Source organism: Perna viridis, chromosome 1 (genome assembly GCF_037379345.1).
Source record: "Perna viridis isolate PV_CMFRI_1.1 ecotype Kerala chromosome 1, ASM3737934v1, whole genome shotgun sequence".
NCBI classification, from domain to species: Eukaryota; Metazoa; Mollusca; class Bivalvia; order Mytilida; family Mytilidae; genus Perna; species Perna viridis.
The window spans coordinates 23,412,207-23,434,999 of record NC_142445.1 but is presented as its reverse complement, the minus strand read 5'-3'; the positions used below and the strand labels follow the sequence as shown (position 1 = coordinate 23,434,999).

The window sequence follows — 22,793 nt, the reverse complement described above, 5'->3', positions numbered from 1 at the left end:
TAAAATGTCTTAGGTAGGTATTAATGTTCTGCTTTGTATTATTAATAATGAAGGAAAGGGCCAGAAGTACAACTATCTTAGATATGGGAATAGTTGTTTTTATTGTAAGGTCACAGTGTTTACACATGGACAGGTACAACGTTTCATTCATTGATGACGATTGTTATTGTTTGTTTTCTTGCATGATGGCGCACGTCGCGAGTGCTACCGTGTACATGTGTGTGTGATTTTAATTTACGGAATATAACATAACTTTTCTGCTACATAAAGTTTGCTGTTTTATTAAATATGAATTTGATGTCCAGTCACGTTACTGAAATGAATGAAAACAGCTGATACACATCGGAATGTTACGTGTGTTTGTTTACATGATTTTAGGTGGGAAGTACTTTACACACACACACACACACACACACACACAAGACACGCCCAATAAGACGCCTGCTGCTCATATAGCAATTGAAAATCAGGAATACAGGGTCCTTGATCCCAGTATTGTTTGTGCATTTGGTTTCATTTTTTATTGTATTGTTTTTAAATCTCGAATTTATTTCTAATTTAATGTGTTCCTGGAACTCGAATCATGTCGAAACGACTAAAGTTTAGGATGTTATGTGAAAATTGATTTGAATTTGAACATGAATTTCAAGCCTTTGCGTAATTGACAAAAACACGTGTTTACTGCTGCAAAGTTTGTTGAAAAAATATTCAACATTGTTTCCTAATTTAGGCCTATAAGTTATGTTTTACATGTTACATCTATGTTTTCGAATACAAATTGTTCAGTACCCGAAGGGAGCTAATGGTGTGGAATGGGTATTAAGCGTTAGATATACTATAGGTCCAAACATATTCACACAAAATGGCGGGATAAGAGTTTCCGGTATTGAGAACAAAAGATATCATGATAACGTTTACCTACCTGACTTAGAATATATGCAAAGGAGTAATCAAGGGAATCAAGATTCTAGCGGAAATCTAAAGATTTTAAGCCAGGGACAATGACATGACATTGAAAACATACTCACACAACAGGGAACATAAAGTAACCAAAATAATCTAAACAAAGTAACAAAAGCAAATGAGCAACTCGGCCTCCACTAAAAACAGCGAGCATGGACCACGTGCCCTGCTAGAGTAAGCGTCCTCTGGATTTCTAAAAGCACCCACCGAGTTGTTCATAATAAGTCAAGTCCAGGGTAGACGAAAGAGGAAAGAATAGCAATGACACGTTGAATAAATCAGTTTTCATGGTGCAGACAGATACACCGTAACGATCCACGAGTTCATGATGTCGACCATAAAACTTCCGTAGTGATGACAATGCTTTTGCTACATCAGGGTCTTCGAAAATTGACGTAGCATTAACAGTCATTGACCTACTTAAACTTTCATACGTTTCAAAATAGAGGACCTCACAGCCTTTTCCCACTTTTTTTACTGTCTTCTTGTTCTCGTTTTATCCATTTTATTGTGTATTACTCCACGGCATCCAAAAAAATTGTAAATTTATAATTCTAATTTAAGGTGCGTGGTTCATGGTACTTATATCACCACATTAGTATTTCTACTTATAAAATTACGCATGTCTTCAATATCTTGTTGTCCTTTCTTTAGGACTACATCAAAGATGGGAATTCTAATACAAGCAACTACAGACAGAGAAGCGTGCGCTTCTTTTAACATTTCGTCTGTGCGTGGACTCAGATTATGCATTTATTGATAACAAGCACTGTCCACTTTTCACAACAAATATGTTGACATGGTAGTCGATAAGGCCTTAATTAGCATCTGATTCGGGTAAGTCTGCACAAATTTACATCGAATGGTTTAGAATCAACAACTTAAAACCACAAGTTAGTTTTAAAACTCCTGAGTTTTTACTTTAGGAAGTCGTGAATGTGTGATACTCAGTCGCTACAATATTCAGGAGATTGTGGACAGGACAATCACTTTAAATGACTTACGTTTACAAGCAAATATATTACAACGTAACGTTGAGTGTAAGTTTAAAGAAGCAGTAAGTGTTAAAATGATCAACATCTAATGCGTATATCACAGAGGCATGGCTCTAACAACGGGGGTGATACAGAGATCAAAGTTCATTTTATTTTGATTGACAAGATCTCGGTTTCACATATCGGTATAAATTTGGTTAAAAAACTTTCCCACAAACAGTCTGTATTCCATTTGAAAGAAACAATCTTTTTTCGCCAACCTCTTAACTGACTTGTTGACTTTATAATTTCCCTTGTTGAGAGAAAAAGACATATGCAGCTAGATTTCGTATTCTCACGTTCAACTCATTAGATAAGCAGTCTTTAATTTTGTAATTAACTCAATGCATCTATCACTAATAATTAAGTGAACAATTGGCTCTGCTTGCTTAATATAGCCTTTTTATTCGGAATCGTTGACTTTCCGTTTATGCCTGTAATATTTTATCTACCCCTGCATATGAACTATTCAATTTTTTTTGTCATTTCTATCTTTTTGGCTTTAGTTTTAAGCCATGACTTCAAAAGTCCGACGAAATGAACATCTTTTTCAATTTGAAGTTAAGTCAGAATATAAAAAAGTTAAAAACTGGTAACAGAGGAGAAAAATTTCTTTTTATTATACATGAATGAAAATTACATGCTTGTGAATAATAACCGAAGATATCAGAATTCATGTAAACACATCAGCATTGATACTACAACAGGTTTTAGGTAGTGAAAATTTATTGTAAAAGACAAAGCGTGTGTTTCCATATCGATACTGTATTATACACAACGGCAGTCGATTCGGGTCACAATCGTCAAAGCTATCTAAAATAAAGGACCAAAAGAATAATTTACGGAGGTAGACCTAAAGTAAGTGACACAACTCTTACAAATAATTAGAACGTTTGTATTCAGCATTTTACTTCAATCTCATGTAAGCATCAAATAACATGGATTGATGTCATTCTGTTTCAAATGAAAGCTTGATAGGCTTTGGTGAAATTAAATATGAAACAAATATATCACTTATTTTTAGAGCTATGTTCCCTTCTCATAGGGTCTCCTTACAAAGTTTATGGAATGAAAGCCGCAAACAATAATGTACTTATAATAATTTGAAGTTAAATATGTTACTAGTTACCTATATATGGCGACAAAACACATCCAAGAAAAATGTTATTGTTCATGTAGCCCAAGAAGATAAGCTTAAATTTGTGTTCACAAAACCTAGTAAAAAACTTATCACTATAAATTTAAAATGAAACAAAACTTAAGAGTTAATTTGTAAATTAAATTACTATCAATTTTCAAATTATATTGAGACCCTTATGCCAAAGTGGACAGGTCGACCATGTTGTATCTGCCAACATGTGTGTATTACTGTAATGTAAAACGAGCGATATCTACATTTTCAGATCTTTTTATACCTGTATATGTAGTAAATAACACAGCCTTACCTAAGAAACGTATAAATGAGAGCAAACCTCTGTTTCAACCAGGCAACACAGTTTGAGATGAAATCATTATATAGCAATGGAAGTTTAAAACTTAAAAAGAAATGTTAAGTTCAATTCCGAAATTTCTAATTTTGTACACGTCGTAATTGTTTTCCATTTTTATCATAATTAAACATTTCAGGGGCTAAAATTTGAAAGATGTGTATATAAATGGAATCATAGCTAGATATTTTATTGTGTTAATTTTTCTAATGAAATTCCTCCATTATCTTGTATAGCTCTACAGATAACGAAAAAAAATAGATAAAAAACTGTCAAAAATTGTCAGTAAAAGACAACGACTCGCAAATGGTCAACCGATTTTTCTAAAACTTTTACTACAAGACAGTCAATTGTTACTTTTACTTAACTGATGCTCATCACGTGATCACGGGTACGTCCTTCCTCAACTTGAATGTTTTAAGAATTTAAATTTATACGTTTAACTTTTCATTTCGTTAGATACTAATAAACATCATCCTTATTTTGTCAAAAACAAAAAGGTTGCTTTTTCACTATCACTTCTTTATTAGTTTAACCTCAGAAAAGTTTTAGAACTTCTCTAATGGAATTTGTGTACGTCATATTATAATATTGTTCAATAAAAAGTGTCACATATCAGATAAACAACAAATAAACAAGGCAAAATACTTATACAAATACAAAGTTCATTGATATCAGTAACTTCGATGAGATTATACTCTTAAAACAATCCAATACTCGGCCAAATCTAATCTATGAGACACTGGTACTGAGACAATGGGATACGACAGAAATGATACGACTATAAGGTAAACATTAGCTCATAGCACTAATTCTTACGATGGAAACACCTATTAAAATAGCCATAACTCTAATTTTTTTTTATATGTTCCACTGTAAATATTTGTTGGCAGATGCAAATGGACCTTAAGAAGGTAGTCCTAGTGTAAGGGACAAAACTCTTACAAACGTTTGTACTCAACTTTTACATCTATCTCATATAAGCTTCAAAGTAACTTGGACTGATTTCATTCTGTTTCAAATGAAAGTTTGATGGGTTTTGATGAAACTGAATATGATACAAGCATATCACTAATTTCAAGAGTTATGTCCTTTACCTAAGATCTATATCCTTAAAGAGCATCATGAATGGAAGTTTGCTAAAACGTTCTGTTGAAAAAATTTTTTTTTTCTTATCTGCATTAAAATATTAATTGTAAATTGTATATTGACTGCTTAATATTCTTATTATTTTGAACCAAATTCTTTTTTTTGATTATGATTTACATTTAACAAACATCCTTCGCTTTATACTTTTTGCTTGGCTTCCTTGGCTTATCAAGTATTAACTAGTTTGTTAGTTCAATCCAATCTAAAACTTCAGAAATTTTATAATATTTTGATGTTATTCAGCGTTATCACTTTGCTTTTACATGGATTTTCCTAAAGAAAAAAGTAATACATAAATTATCTTAAAAGGAGGGAATTGAACCGCCATAAATTACGTACAAGTAAAAAATCTTACCTCTTTGTACTAATCACGGTGTTTGTAGATAAAATCTGAGACCATATACGACAGCGAATTTTTAAAATTAAGTTGTTTGAAAAAAATTGGGAACAACCATATGGACTATACAGTGTTATTCTGTTCTCGAGAATTCTGAGAGAACACTCATGTTTGATAATTGAAAATAACACAAAATCATGTCACGAGCTTTTAGAAAATATTGACTTTTAAAAGTACTATGCGTAAGAAATAATTGATAAGTCCTTTACAAGATCGAATCAACGGAGCAGAGTTCTACTAATCACGATCTTAGGTCAATATATCTGTTCTAGAAACAAGAGTATATTACTTTTAGGCGATTAAGTTTCCATGATGTTGTGCACTCTGTAACAAATGATTGAGTTTCAACAATTGTCTTTAAAAACATGACGTGGTTCTTTTTCCATTAACTGAAGCCATACTATAACTTTGTCGATTCAATGATAATTTTAGAAGGTTGCAGTCCATTTCTGACTTTTAGATTTTAAAAGCATTATAGATCAATAAACCGTTTTTATCCACCAGTTCATTATCTTCTTTGTAATTTATGAATGGTTTTAATGATCCCATAACGTAATGCTTGTTATTTTCTTAAAGCTTTTTTCTTCATTATATTTGCAGTAATCTTTCTTGTGTTTACCGGTGTTCTGAAGGTGTGATTTCAAAACAGCTTGTAATTAGCATAACCAGTCATTATAAACTACCAAGTAACTAGACGCTATTACACATTGTATTATTGTGGCTGCAAATGCCGTTTTCGTTTGAAATGTTTTAAAACATATTGCTTGGATATTTACTTGAACCAATGGCATTAATCCATTTCAACTGGACTCCTGAAAATTTACAAAGTTATATATTCATGAATTCTCAGCAGAGCAGCTCCCCTGCACATGAATCTATAAAAGCCTTCATGGTTGGTTAGTCTTTGAAATACAATCCCGGTAAATACTTTTGATGTGGTCAATAAATAAGACGATTACAAATAGAAAAGTATTATTTTATTGTTTTGTAAACAATTAAGTATTTTCATCAATATTGAACATCTGTATCCTCTCAAAAACAAGAGTTATGATAATTGCAATAAAACAACTCATTATTCCTTTCATAAAAATAAACGAACAAATTATACACCCAATACATCGTATGATTACCAACTGTTCAAGGATGTCTTCCGACTTTCTCAAGTATACGACGTCTATTCCAAATAATGTTTCATTTTTATATTCATGTTAATTTCTTTATGTTCAAATCGTACATTGAATACACTAAGCTATGATGTTAAGCATATGTGACTCTTCTTGGTAACAGATACTTATGATTTCCCTAGTGGTAGATCCGTCAATATCGTTTTAGAACACCATTAGACAATTAGCTGCCTGTCTCTAATCCTATATTCTTCTGTTGTAAAGTCATTGCTTTCTGGCATTCTTTCTGTTGATGTCTTTTAAGACAATAAAGATACTTAAGAATGAGGTTAAAATCGGGTTTTTATATAAAGTTTGACCTTTCACTTTACGGACACACTTTGAATTATTATTATATCATCAACACCAAACTTTTATAATAATAAAAATAATAAATGTTGTGAGGTGGCTCAAATGATAATTTATAGTGATAAAATCTTTTACAACGAAGAAATAAAATTCAGGTAGGAAATTGTGTGATAGTTTCAGGAATAGAAAAATCTCAGATGTTGTTATATTCAAGTAATACGACATTCTAGAGGACTATTTAAAGTAAGACATTTTAAAATTTGATTCTGAATACCCTCTTAACCGTAAAAAAAAAGCTGAACACACTAAAGAAATAATAGATATGATCGCATCAAGAATCACCATTTCATGTTTGGTATGTAAACATGTAATTGTTTCTTGTTTACGAGATATCGTTACGGATGCTGACTATAATTCGGGATCCCTTTTCAAAATACCACAATGATTCACATTCTAAAAGAACTGAATGCCAGTTAAGTCATCTTTTATCAAATGATTCAGAAAGTTGTTTATTTAGATAATTGTAACGATAAGTTCTCTCATTTTAGTCCATGAATTATTAAGCTATATTGGGGTAATATTATGTTTTCTAATACAAGATAGCCTCAAACACCTCAAGGTATCATCTAGATTATCACATGAAATATGTATTACAAAGATGGTAGGAAGTGATACTGACACATCACCAATTTATTAAAGATATCGCCGGCAATATAGTGTTACTGGTAAATATATTTTTGTGATAAGAACGTTGTTAATGAGATCAGGGTTTCGAATTTCTCGTAAGAACTTTTTTTAAAAAGAGTATTGTCGATCTGTATCACTTATATTGCAATATTTTATTGTCGACATATGCTTTTGTAATAGGTCGTGTTAAGCAATTACACATTTTAGTAGTCAGTTAAGGGGACAAATAAAAAGTGTTTGTCCAGAAAAGATCTTATGAACTTTTTTATTTTCACGCATTTCTTAGGTCGGCACACGATTTCTGGTAGTTGTTTTATTTCCTAATCTTTCCAAAACCTCAAGAAATATTGAACGTTGTTTCAAACGATGCCTTTGTAATTAAGGACCACATGACAGGTTCCCAACTTCTCTCCTTTATAAATCACCCAATTATGTTTGATTACAGTAAAATAATGGATTTCCGAAGACAACCCTCTGGTGTTTCAGAAGTCTCTATTGATCCAGGGTTAGGTATCGATCCTGCAACGCCTGTTAAAACAAAACATTATTCCTTTGCAACCAAGACGTCAGAAAGGAAACAGAAATATTGGTCTTGCTAAAAGCGGATATAATTAATAGTTGTCTTAAGAGTTCCGTTTCGGATATTGTATTACATCACATTGAAATGGAAACAGAAAAACTTTAAGAATGTGTGGTAAGTAGATGTATAAGACTTTGTTTGACGTTTAATATATTTTATAATTGCACATTCTTTTTTTTTCTTTATCTGTTATTTACAAAAAAAGTATTAGATAAAAATATTCACAGTGTTTACTTAAATCTGAGTTTATTCACTTCATTATCATGTGAAATAACTCTAATTGGTGATTTGAATTGTATTTAACTTTATGTTTTATAGTTACGTAGGTCAGAATTCGAGGCAATGAAAAAAAAACAATATTTACTTAATTTAAATGATCAGTTGAGTGCTGTTTTGTTTAAAGTTTATTTTGGCACAAACTCACAATGCTTTATTCTTTGTTAAGCGGCTACGTTATTTTACTTATGTTTTCTTCGCCGATTTCTAAACTAAACTAACATTTCTATGTGTTAATATCGGCGCTTATACTTATATACTAGAGCATTTGATGTAAATTATTTGTTAAGGAACGCTTGGCCTCTCGGCTTCTCGATAAAAATATATATCTTGATCTTTTATAGTCTATAGAACCAAGTATCGGTTTTTTCTAAGCAGACTTTAGTTGGAGAAACAAACGCACACACATTAAATGACTAAAAGTCTTCTTCACTTAAATCTGCGTCAACAAATCAAGGTTTGGTAAATTAAGTACAAGGACAGAAAACTTATATTTTCTAATTTTAATTCAATTTTATGGACACTACTGGCTTGGCGACAAAAATATTTCAAAGATGTCACTTGACTTAATAATTTATACACCTATAGAAAATGAACATATTTCATAGATGCATTCCCAAAATAGCTTATCACGATCACGGTAAATATATTTTTGTCTTATTTTTGTTTCTGATATTAGTAAACAAACAGATGAAGCATGTTCAAATATTCTGTATGGTGACAGTTGGGTTAAATTCGATTTAATATTAAATTCGTTGGTTTATTTCAAGATGAATCATATTGGAGCTTTTTTAATCTTTTAAACTCTTTCTGTATATAGCTTCCAAATATTATCCTAAGCCATATTGGCTATACATATACCATATATACCAAGCGATACATTCCTAAGAAGAACTGGGGTTTATAAGTTTTTTAGTACACAACCTTTACTCATACTCGAAAGGAAACATATACTATTTATTAAGATTGCAATGTTAGAGGCTTTTCAGTACATTAATTTGACTTCATATAAATCACTGAGATATATGAAAAGAATTATTTACAAACTCGACCTTTTTGTAATGTATTCAAACATTTTCTTGGATTTCAATGCATACATGAATGGTCAAATAACCTTGTGTAAGTCACGCAACATTCAATTAAACTAAATACAACTCTTTAGATTAATTTGTTATATTTAAGTAGAGTTTTTTCTAAAAATCAGACAGATGGTGAATCATGCATGTCAAAACCCGCTAAATTCTGTTTTATTTCTTGTTCATAAACAGTAACTGATCACGTAACCAGCCTTAGTTTTTCATTTGGTTGTTGCGCTTTTGAGATAAAAATTATATAGATTGTACATGAAATTTGTACTTTGCAAGAGTTATCGTTCTTGATTTGGCTTGATTTGGTTGCTTTTAGTGGGGGATAAATGTTTGATTTTCTCGGAAGTGCAGATCTGAATACAGAAAAGGTTGTTGTTATGTGAAAGTATAGCATATATAGGCTAAAAAAGCATCGTTTGTTTGGTGGGTTTTCCTTGACCATGAATCACTTTTCCAATGGTAGTGTCTGAATTTTACGTGAACTTGTACTTAATTATTTATTTTTCTTACTAGTTTGTGTTTTAGTGTCTTGGGGGTCTAAAATAACTATCATATAGCTATAATTACGTTAGTAAACGGAGAGGAAGAAAACTAAATGATACCAGGGTGTTTGTTTCTTAAAGTGAATTATTTTTCTCGTATGTGATCTCTATATTCCAATTACACGAACAATTGGAGTAATCAGGGGAAATATTGTTGTAAAACAAATATTGACAATTGATTTTCATATTTAAGGAGATGGTGTGTGAAAAGAAAATATTTCTCGTAGTTTTAACTACCATCTCTTCATCACATATGTTGCTGCTGGTATCAAAAGAAATTAATATGGATAAAAGTCGATGTAATCAAATATGAAATCGAGGTCTCATTACATCTGTTTCAAAATCAAAGTGAAAAATGTCTTTGTACTACTGTTCACTGGCTGACTACGGTTCGATAGCGTTTATATTATACCACTTTTCACCACAATTTATAGATTATTTAAACTGCATGTGACATTATATAAACTTTATAATTCAGTAGTATATACAAGCAAGGTGGTCATAAGAACAATGTCTAATATAGTTTGCCATCAGAAAAGTTAATTATACGGTGGGAAGAGGAAGACACAGCCGTAATTGCAAAAGAGAATAACGTGAAAAAAAGTTTAAAATGATCTTATTACTATTTCCCACCGTAGAGACATTAAATTGTCTGTACTTCATTACAATTAAACATTAGCGGGCATAAGTCTAACAAAGTCATGAATACATAATGAACTTATGTCACCAATAAAGCCAAAATAGAATGTGTACATTGAATTATAAATGACTTTCCTTTAATTTCTGTTCTAGCATGATGTCCTTGGAAAGTTATATATCGTATACAAAGTCTCTTTCATAGATGCTTGATTTGATTTTTTTTACTTCTCATTTATTAGAAGTCAATAGTAATAAACAAGAAAATTAATAGTTGTAAAGCAACCATAAAAGTTCACCATCAAATAGTCTAAGTTAGTTTCGATCGAAGCCCATGGCACAATCTTAAATACAAGCCTAATTATGGAAAACCCAGTGCTGTTACATGATCCCTAGTTCATTTCAAATCAATTAAAGACTTTGGATAATTCTTGCTGTAGAGTTTTGAATCGATCGCGTTTAATGACAAGTAATTGAGTTTGAGAGTGAAATGATCTCGTATCGAGCCATCTTTAATAAGAACCTACTTTACGATAGAAAAATCTTCTATTTTCTTAAATAATCATCTCAGTGAAGAATCGATCGGTTTTCACACAACATGTAACTTCTGACAGGAGAATACTTCATCGAACGTTCCTTCGTGCGTGGAATTGATTTTCTTGGATTATTTTCTAGTGTTTTTATTTCTTAATGTAAAACAATGGATAACAGCATTTGGGAGACTCATATAAATATTGTTCAGGATCCGGAAACGCGGAGGTAAGCTACTCGTTGACATGTTACCATATTGTCACAAGACAGTGATATTTCCAACGTTAATCAGTTTAAATCCACAGGAACTCAGTCTCTAGCAATGATTTCTTCTACTTTTGATCAATATTTTTGTCTGAAAGTGTTTATTAGAAAACAACTTGATTTTATTGAACTGGAATTCTTTGAAGAAAAAAGCTTATTACATTATCGCCGAGTTTTAGTTATAGAGATTATCATGAGAAGAGAAGTTGTTAAGCATGTAGATTCAAAGCGTCTCTTTACCAATGAATCAGAATATTGCTTCAAAACTGAGACTTCAAATTCCGCTCTATTTATATTTTATTTACATATTCTGCTTCAGCTATTCATATTTTGATGTTTAACAAATTTGTATCATGTTTGTCTACATCGATTACTTAACGTCATTTTCTTTGATGTTAATTACTGTTGGAACGTTTTATGCATAGTATCTTTATACACTTTACACAGGACTGTTACTTGTAGCTACATTGTCTCACGTCAACGCACGTACATGTACAATACAATAGTATAAAGTACCGGGAGTTGGTGATTTCATAAGATGTATCGAGGACCTTGTAATTAAGTAGCAGTCAAGCCCACAAATTTTCATTCAGAAACTGTTACGAACCACAGAACCAATATTCATGTGTCATTCGGCTGTTGCTCGTTTCTTTTCTCATATTATTTTAACCTTATATCAAAAATGTTTATGAGCAATGAATACTTGTTTGATAAAACTAGTATCGTATTTGGTAGAGCTTGAACGACTTTTAAATCAACATTCATTATTAACTTGTAATGTTGGTCGGTTTTTACTTCCTTGTTTACTTTAAACATTTCTCTTAGTATTCTAACAACCATTTTTTATATTGCCATTTAAATCGATGTATTCTTTATTTGCACCCCAAGTTGAGTCTGCATAAGCTAATTATGTCAAGAGTAACACACCATATAGAACTTTACAGAATTCTATATTCTATTTGAAGACCAAGAATCAATGATTGTATTAGTTATACATAGCTTCAATGCGTGATCTTTCAATACGATGGAGGAAATTAGTTTTCTAATCCAATATTTGATTAGCACGGCTCTATAGAAGTGTTTTAATTAGTATTGTACATCTCCATAGGGCATTTTAATTATTCTTGATTGATTAAAATACAGTAAAAACATAGAAAACCCTTACAGAATATTAAATGAAGCTTATAGAATTCTTTTGGTAGGTGAATAGTAATTAAACCCCACGTTACAGATGCAAGTAGTTACACAATTCATTTCTCATTTTTTTTTGTTTTTGCATATGATATCATAATTCCTGGCTTTCCAAGAGGTCATAGCAGTGCTACTAGAATAGAATATATATATGGGAACCGATAAGATATGATATGAATGCAATTGATATGAGTTGCACGATAATGCTAATGGCACATATCTCCATTTTTATGTTTTATCAAGCTACCTTTCCTAATTAATTATGAACTTCCTTTTTTCATTTAACTAAATTGTATGTTACATCATCAAGCACACCTTATATTCAATTACAAAATGAATTAATTATCAAAAAAATACCGACAAGACTAGCTTGTAATTACGAACAGACAACTTGTAAAGCGAATCTCGATACAACGGCGTCTTGAATGAAATTCTTAACGAGACAAAGTAGAGGCCAGAATGCGTCACCCTGTTAAAAAATGTGATCTTTGAAAGTTGAATATTAACACAAATACCTTGCGAGGTCGAATAGTCTGAATCTCTTAGCGATTTCCACCGTCGAGTATTTCGTTTGTATACTGTTTATTGCTTAAATAATGGTGTTTTTAATAGACAGCGATATCGATGATATCAATTACTTCATCTCTCCTTGCAATTTCGATTCGTCTTATAGAAAATAGAAAATCAGGTATTCCTATCAACCTGCAGTTGAACTGCGATCTACTAATACGGTTATATGTTACAGCGAATACTATTGTTATAGTCAACTTAAGAAAAACGCCGTTGGTCTTCCATTTGAACGAATGGTCATTATCTGATACAATTTTTAAGTAGTGAAATGGAAATTGACAAGAAGACTTAAACTTTCTTTCAAAGTAAGATTAAAATATCAATGAAATAATCGAAAGTTTGAACCTTGTTCATTGTTCAGTAAACTACCTGACATCTCATCAGGTGATGGTCAATTGATCAAGGGAATACCAACTCGTTTTCCCAAAATTTCGTCCCGTGCTAGACTTCTCAAAAGTAGTTCAGCGTGTCATAGTTTTCCTTTCCTCTTTCGTCTAATCCGGACTTGACCTTTTTAACAACTCAACGGGTGCTTCTAGAAAAGTAGAGGACGCTTACCCTACCGGTGCACCTTGTCTACTATGTTCCCAGTTTTTAGTGGAGTCCGAGTTGCTCATTTACTCTTGTTTCTTTGTACGTATTATTTTGGTTATTTTATGTCATTTGTTTGTGTGTGTGTGTGTGTGTGTGTGTGTGTGTGTGTATTTTCTCCCTTCTGGTCTTTGTCCCTGGATTGTGTTCTTTTAATTTCCGCTGGAATCTTGGTTTCCTTGATTTCATAAATGTGTTATGTATCTAATTAAAAGTGGGTGACAACATATTATTTGTGCATCTACTGAACTGAATGTTAGAACAGCGTTAGCAATCTTAAGTCAATATCTAACACATTTCAAACTAGACCCCATTATAACACTCGTGGTATCTTGTGTAGATCTAACAAATTAACGGATTTCACAGCGACTGTATGAGATAAATTGCAAATTAATAAATTCATTCTCAGTTTCATGTTTCATCATTTAAACATTTTCACAATAAAACAAAGTTTTAAGCTGTTATTTAATTTGTAGAAAACATATTTTCTCCATAGCGGTTTTATCGAGGATTGTAAATTGCGTTAGCAAGCGACTACATTGACGTTTTCCGGGGTTAATTAGATTGACACCGAGTCGATAAAACACACAACAGAAGTAAATTTCACTGGGCAAATAAAGCATGGCGTATAATTAATTTATTGTTATTCAATTTCATCCCTTTGCGTCCAACTAAAACATTCTCGCATATAACTACTTTGCGAGACAATTATTGCGTGTAAAAACGAAATTCTATTTCTACAAATTTTCCCTTGATACTCATTTGCATGAGTAATATTCTATGAATGGAACTAAAAGCATTTTCTAATATAGACGTTGTTTTAACACATTAGAAAAGGTGTGCCTGTGTGTGTAACTCAAATACCATTGTTTTAATGCGGCACATATTGGCGTCAGTGTACAATGTACGGACAATTTGCTTCCGAAGGTTTCTAGTACTTTTCACTCTTGTTTTCATTGATAGCGGATAATGATCCCGAAGTTCTCGCTCTTAAGAAATGAACCCTAATAGAGTGCAGAAACCGTCTTTTGAGCATACCTTTTCGAAAAGATACCGTGCTTTAATCATACTTACAGAGCGGAGAGGTGACTGCCGATAGCTGTGCAGTAATTAACTAAAATTCCGATTAAGTGTGTTACATTAATTACCTTGATCATGGCGGAAGTGAAGTTTTTACATTGTTTATTTTCAGCTTTAGGAAGATACAGCTGTGATGTGAGGATGGAATGGTATCTTTTGAAAACATGCTAACCTGGTCATGTCAAATAAGTAAGTGCATTTTTTGTTTTTCTTATAGCACATTAATTAAAACAACTAACATTCCGGATTATGATTTCGTATTTAGAATTTATCAGCTTACTAATTACCTATACCTAAAATTCATTCTAATATGCGTGTAAAAATTCTTTATTTTTATCTGTGTGCTATTTATGGCACACTTCTACATGTGGTAATGAAAAATATGATCATAAAACCATATTAAGCTGCAATCTAATGCCTACACATGCACTTCAACGGAAATACTCGTTCTTTTACAAATATTCTTAAATTTGTATTTATGATAATTAGAGTCATAGTTGGAAATTCGTGCGAAGCATTCTTGATCATATCTTGCATTACAGAATCTTTCAACTATTCTTAGCGTGAAATATCGCTGGTTGACTTTATTTATTACTGTCTGCTGATTATATAATGGGAGAAGATTTTAGATATGAAGATATCAAATCTATGGAATTGATGATTCTATTCCTATTTATCACCTGTTCTTTATGTAAACTGTTTTTAATGTTTTAGATTTAAGTTAACCGTTTTATTTAAAATGTCTTCATAGTTTACTGGGGTTTATATATTAAAAAACAAACACACAAACACACAAACACACAAACATCAGCTTTTGTGTATTGCTGTATGTTTATTTTTGTCTAGACAAAAAGTAAACAATAACTTGAAGAAGCATATGCAAGGTCAGAAATTTGTTTAGCATATAATAAATATTTAATGCCAAAACCTGCTTCATATGCCATATCAACCCGAGTCTCCTATACATGTGTATCACCCAAGGTTCCGGCAAGAGGAGTGAAATGAGTCGAGGCTTGATACGTCTTGACCTGTCACGTTCGTTATTTAAGATATTCTTACTATACTTCTAGTGTGTTCCAATTAGGGTTGTGATATACGGTAAAAGATATAGGGTTTAAACAAGCACTTATAATACATATACACATATACAAAAACGTATATTTTAATCTAAATGAACTAGTTTGGACACAGACTGGCATTGCCCGAGGGACAAGTATAGACGCAGACTGGTATTGCCCGAAGAGCAAATTTGAACATACATACGTTTTGTCTTTAATGTGTATGCATTTTCTAGAGAACTCCTCCATTTATTGATATCAACAGTTGAATTATGCATATGTTGGTAAATATCCATTAACATATGTTACTTATCTGCTGACATCAGTAAATGGGGAACAAATTCCACAATGGCTTGCCATAACCATAAGACAAGTCATATACATATAACAATGCTTCTTTCTTGAAGGTGTACTTGTATGGATGTGTTTAACTTGATATGTCAAGTTAAGGATTGACCATTTCACTTTATAGGGGTGGGGGTCCAACTCCTTCAATACCTTCCCCGAATCCGCCACTGAATATGAATATTGAGAAGCTGAATCACTTGAAGTGATAGAAGGTAGAAATGTGCAACAGACGGATAAACTATTATATAACAAAATATTTACATCATCTATCATTTCGTAGTTACATATACGTCACTTATCATTTCGCAAACTAATTGGAATTTCTATTTCTTCAGATGTAACCATGATGATCTTACTCTGGTTAATTAACTTGACATGTTCTGGTCAAACATGCCCAAAAGATTTACTGCAGGAAACATTGAGTTGTCTCCTGAACCTCACGCAGCAAAGTAAAGGTACACCCCTAGTATCAGCAACCAATGTTGAAATTATGAAGAAGAACTGTAGGTAAGTTTGAATAGGTATCATCATTTCGAAGTACCAAACCGTAATTGCCTTGTTACGATATCATTTAAATCAATATGAATCAATAAGAATCAATTAGTTGGGAATGTATATATATCTAAGTAGACACAATTTAAATAAAATGAATTCAATTTACAATTGAAAACATGCTCAACTCTAAAAGGATCGTAATAATCGTATGTCTTATTAAAAAGGACTGGCGCATTCGATGATAGTGTACAGTGCCTTCGTAGAATATACGACAGCTGTGTTGATCCAGAAGCAATTGAATGGCTACAAAAAATAGCTAGACCAGTACGATGGCAATCTGGTTTTGACAGATTTTGTCAGCACGTTAATTGTAAGTATAATCTGAAGTGTTCAATAGATGACTTTCAGATCCGCCGTTTACGTCGAATCTGGTGGAAACTGGTTAACGGTTTTATACTAAACGGAGAAAGGATGTCGCATTTGAAGGCTGCAAGAACAGTAATAGTGAAAATACGCCATATCTGAAATGGTTCTATTATATATGTATCATTTAAAATTCCTGGTAGTGATCGAATCCAGTTTCTGTTCCCTTAATTGGCATCCATTGCAATGTCATCCGATCTTACGCCTTTTGACCTCGATATAATTGAAAAAAAACTTTTCCGGAATGAAAGTGAATGTGAAAGTTATCTATCATGGTAACTTTTTTATTGTCTATGTATTCGTTTGATAATTGTTTTTATAAACGATAAAGGAGCAGATTAGGTAAGGCTCTATTTTGGCCCCCAGTATTCAACGTATTGGGAAGATTTGTTTTGGTCTATACTGGTTGGTTTATTTGAAAGGATAATGGTTGTAGTAAATACATCTCATATCATGAATGTTTTTGACCTAATAGCGGTCACAATTAACACAACATTAGCGAAATCTTCAATTTTGTTGCATTTTTGCACATATTTTTCGATGGTTTTTGCCTAAAACGGAAATGGCCGCATCCGCGTTTATCCAAAATATTGACATGTATGTTGTATCTTACAATTTTTTATAATACTACACAATATATATAATAATCGAGAATGAACACGCACGCGGCAACATTTGTTTTCCACAAAAATCATCAAAAATATGCCGAAATATTGAGATTTTTTGGATTTTCATCATTTAGACAATTTTGTTGGTGCTACAATGTCGAGATGCTTTTCTGTTTTGACCTAAATCTTATCGAACTAGCTGGTGTAAATACTTATGTGTACAAAAACGATACAAATTCAAATTTTGAGGCCAAAATTGGCCATAACCGAACCTTCTCCTTTCACATAGCACACATACAGGTAATAAGATACTATTACTATATTACCAAATAATAAATAATAAATACCACAACAGTATGACTGAAAATACACGACTGAATATCATTGTTTTAAGGCAAACTTTGAGGAAAAAATCGTTGAAGCCATTCATTCATGTCACAAACTTCTGAAGGTCCCGAAAATGAAAAATTGAAATATATTCATTTTTACAGTGTATGCCAGTCAAAAGGTCTGTATAGATAAACAAAATGCACAAGTTGATGCCTGTGTTAAAAGAAACCACGAACAGTTCAAAAATACTCCAAAATATACCGTCCGCACCAGAGATGGGTATCATGTTGATGAGAATGTTATGAGAGCAATGTGCAGGTATGTATTAGTTTCGTCATGAATTTTCTTTGTTGTTATACTTTCTCCTTTGCAGACTTAATTACCACTCTGATGTTATACTATGTATCACTTGTCTGAAATAATCTTGAACAAAAATTCAACAAGGTGTGAGAAATATAATAGAACATCTAACTGTATTAGTACATTAGTAGTACACACAATGAGGCATGTTAATCACCGAGGGATTACATAGGTGTCAAAGAACTTATTCGCAGGGTATCGGGAGATTCATCGTGAAACAACTATACAAGCAAGAAAACAAACTATTGACAAACAAAAATAATCGGTTTTTTTTAAGAAATGATTGCAATGTACTAAATTTTAAGTCCATTGCAATTCTTGAAGAACTGATAATTTTAGAATAAGTCTAAATTTTCGGAATGTTTTTGAAAGTGAGGTCATTTTTTTTTAGTAAGGATAATAAAAATATAATATCGCAAATATATTTTGTAATTGATTAGTGATTTGAAATACATTTTTGGTACAATCTAAACAGAAACAGTGATATTTATTTTTCTCTTTATTTGTTTTTCAGTTTATTTCATTGGTCAAATACATGCCTTAAATCATTAAAGACTTCATGTGGTAAAGAAGTGGGAGCAGTGTTAGCTGACTTTGAAGGGGGGTTAACTCCCCCTATATGTGCAAATTATATTACTTCGGCAGTTACTTCACACGTATCAACTTTCATTGCGATATTAGTGACGACATCGATTAGTTTTATAGTACAGCTTCTGCAATAAGAACAAGTTGTCGTCACAAAAGGAACTTTAAAGTACAAAGCTTGTTAAGGAAAGGATCTAAACAGGCTAGCACACACCACCTAAATAGGTAATGATGACGAAGGTTTGTCTAACACATGGAACAGGATATTTTAAGTCAATCCATGTAATATCATGTTGTCATATTACACAGATGCATTAAAAATGCAAGTTTTTAATATGAACAGAACAGTATTTCTGTAATGTGCAAAATGAAGACAGTTCGACTCATCTGTAACCTGTTACTGGCAGTGTTTTCAGAATGATACATTTTACCCTTAACTTTATTTTGTATATGTGTTCGCCATTAAATGGTCAGTGCTGATTCCATGTACTTACGATTTAATTAGTGGACTCTTGTGTTATCAAATTATTGATACTTAAAATAGAAAATTATTGCATACAATGCCCAAGTGTTTTGAATTAAGTGTTAAATAAATCATGGTACATATATAATTTGATATCGGAAAAAAATCCTTGAACAAACAATCATTTTGTATTGTACTGTATGAATGTTACGTCAGAATGACTGTGTTTCGTATTCCATATTATGTTACAGTTATAATTATGTTTGCACGTACGTATGTGTGTGTGTGTGTGTGTGTGTGTGTGTGTGTGTGAAAGAGAGAGATATGTAAGATAAAACTAGTATTATTATGACATTGTTCATACATTGGTTATGTCAGTGTTAGCGAGAAAACATTTTTTTAAAGAATATTCGAGTCCTCTGCGAGTCAATACTTAAAAAGTATGTGCTGTCATGAACATATTGTATTAGATTACATTTTGAGATGATTGTAAGATGTTTATTTTATCCACATTTACTCTGGTAATTATATCGATATTATTTGATCAGTTTTGATAAATATTGAGGTTTTATGTTTTAATTTGAAGATCTTTAATGAGATTAGTTTTATTAATATCTGGTGCGTTATGTTATTTATTTAGTCATTTTTGTTATCATATGAATCATACAAATTATGTGAACAAGAATCTAGATTTACATGTATATGTAAACAGTATGTAAATGGCTCATACATTCCAGAATTGTATTGTACATGTAATTCAAGAAATAGTGATCAACAGCGATATTTATAAAGTCTAAATACCATTTCATTTTGGCGTTGTAAGTAAATACATGTTTATAATAATACAGTTATCTCACCTATCATTTACTTTTCTAGGACCAATTCAAAATTGGATAGTTTCTGTGGCTACAGATGGCTTTAAGAGCTGAGAAATGAGATTTTTATCTGTCAATATGTTTCTAATATTCAATAACATTTGTTTACCACAATGGGCTACCTTGCCATAAAACGTTACGCTCATTGCTGTTGCAAAACTGGATTTCATAGCTTCCTAGAGCAACAAAAGGTCTTATTTTCACTACGTAACACGATTTATGTAGTAAAAAGATTTATTTTGCAAATCAATTATTTAGACAGCATTGTACGTCGAGTTGTCTGAATGGAGTTTAAGTTAATACTTTTATTTATTTTATGCTGTATTATGTCAAATCCTTAATTGTACTTTGTTATGTTGTGGAATCAAACACACCCCATTATGTAATATGTTTCAGCGTAAAATTTACAGTAAAAAAAAGAAATGAAAATGAAATATTTTAGAGGGTCTTTTTTTCAGTTAGTAATGCAATATTTTACAGTAGTGTGTTATCTGAATGTGCTTCGTGAAAAACTATTTCTTGATCAAAGTTAACCCTACTGTAAGTTTGTTCGCGGTGAAAAGACAAACTAATCCATCTTCATAAAAAAACCTGTAGAGCGAGTTAAATAGTTAACTTCCCTTGATTGAATGAACATTACCCGATGAAATGCTTTACATACTGAACTGTACAATTAACAAGGAGATTTTAACTTTCTACCATTTTATGTGTATTCTTTATCTAAGTTTGATAAAGTTAAAAAATCTACTTGTTAATTGTCCAAATAATTACCTAAAAAATCTCATCCGGCGATTGTCAGGAAAACCAACTCTTTTCCATGAAGTTAATTATCTCAATCGTTATAAAATATACATTTAACTTGAAACAAATAACAGGCTTGTAACAGCTGTTATTTCATTTTACAGATATTAACCATATAGAATTGCTCATATCATGATTATGTCATGTCGCTTTTCTCAGAAATGAAATCTTTCACAAAAATATTGAAATAAAAATTATATACAGATTTGATTTTTATTATTTTACTTTGTTTTGCATGACTTTCTACTCATAAGCAATGGATCACAATTGACGTAAAGATCGTGTGACATTATCTAGTAGTTCACCTGACAGATCAGTGCATGACTATGATGTTTGAATAAGTGATACAAGATTTTAGTTCCAAACGTATCAGATCATGTTAAAGACATTGATTCTGTTTTCTAAGAAAAATCTTTAAACATTTTATTTGATCAAACGTTGTACTTGTCAATTAATATCCAATATTACAGTTGTTAAAAGCTACGCGCACCTGCTCAAGCTGTTTATAAGGACCGTTTCTAGTTTTATAATGATTGTTCATCTGAGAGAAATCCTTAAAAGTGGCCGCTGAATCACGTTAGCAAACAAGAGATGTCAGGGTTGGCAATAATCTCTGAAATATTGGACTGGTTGCCTAGGAGACGAAGATTTGATACCATACAATATAAATACTGAAATACCAAATTTAAGCCTGACTTCGATTTCAAGTAAACTGTATTACTAGTAATTGTATACAGACGAATACGAATATATGACCATCTTTATTTTCACGAGAAGGGTTTCGTATATCATGGGGTAAGTATAAAGAAACAAACAAATGATAATTATTGGAAACCACAGGAAATAAATGGTATTATATGGAAAAGACAGACATGAGAAAAATAATTGATAATTCATAGTCACATGAAAGAGTAATCAACGGAACCAAGATTCTAGCGGAAATGAAAAGAATGGGAGAAAGACTAGATATGGAAAACAGACAAACACAACAAAGAACATATAATAAATAAAATAATACATACACAGTAACAAAAGTAAATGAGCAACTCGGACTCCACTAAAACCTGGGAGCATGGACCAGGTGCGCCGGTAGGGTATGTGTCCTTTGCTTTTCTAGAAACACTTGCCGAGTTGCTCATAGAAAGTCAAGTCTGGGGTAGAAGAAAGAGGAAAGGAAAAGTATGACACATTGAACAAATTAGTTTTCATGGTGCAGATAGATACACCGTAACGACGGTAGTGATGACTTCAATCTTGTAGCAACAAAAACCTGCTCTAGTAGCCTAATTGTAAGAAGTCTGTGAAAGATATTCAACTTAAATAATTGAACGATGGTACGTATTCGTGAAGAAATACATGATAAAGGACTAAGTCTTCATAACAGTAAGTATTGTAAAATAAAGGCATAGCTTGGACGCACTGACAGTCTGATTTCAATCTGAGAGTAAGCTGCGCCTTTCGAACTTCCCTTATAAAGTTCGATATTTTCGTATGTTTTTTTACTAAAAAGCGTTTATTATACGAACTTCAATAATTATTTGAGTTCAGATACTTTTTTCGTTTCCAACATGCCATAAGAGCCTTTTTGGCTTAAGTCAGAAAGTTTGAAGTACCGGTCTCACATATTAGCGACAAGAGGTGTCAAGTAGCGTCAGGAAGTGACAAGAACCGTCAAGAAGTCTAGGAAATATATTTATATATTCAACTCAGTCCATTTACAGGTTACACCTGCCTCAAATGCAACAAATAAATTGAATGGTTCTCAGTAAGAATTTCTTCCTAGCAAGAAGTTTGATTAGTTTGAAAAATAACAATCGAACATTTTTTTTTCTTCTGTCAAGGTTATGTTAAATAGAGTATTACATACTGTGTCAATGATTTAATTGCAATTCTTAAAGGAACAACAGAT

General features: G+C 31.9%; 1 protein-coding gene across 3 annotated transcripts; it reads left to right on the top strand.

Annotated features, from left to right (window-relative positions):
* Window positions 1-4,183: 4,183 nt before the first annotated feature.
* LOC148627844 (uncharacterized) lies at window positions 4,184-21,089 on the top strand. 3 transcript variants are annotated; one of them, XM_088580234.1, is made up of 8 exons: window positions 4,184-4,272; window positions 7,102-7,227; window positions 7,635-7,883; window positions 14,651-14,727; window positions 16,280-16,451; window positions 16,664-16,809; window positions 17,962-18,118; window positions 18,675-21,089. In XM_088580234.1, exons 4-8 carry the CDS (start codon window positions 14,685-14,687, stop codon window positions 18,880-18,882), a joined length of 726 nt encoding a protein of 241 aa, XP_088436360.1. In that variant the 5' UTR covers window positions 4,184-4,272; window positions 7,102-7,227; window positions 7,635-7,883; window positions 14,651-14,684; the 3' UTR covers window positions 18,883-21,089. The 3 variants fall into 3 exon arrangements, with proteins under 3 accessions (XP_088436360.1, XP_088436377.1, XP_088436368.1); XM_088580251.1 differs by lacking the exons at window positions 4,184-4,272; window positions 7,102-7,227; window positions 7,635-7,883 and adding an exon at window positions 10,747-11,070; XM_088580242.1 differs by lacking the exons at window positions 4,184-4,272; window positions 7,102-7,227; window positions 7,635-7,883 and adding an exon at window positions 14,352-14,543.
* The last annotated feature ends 1,704 nt before the right edge of the window (window positions 21,090-22,793 follow it).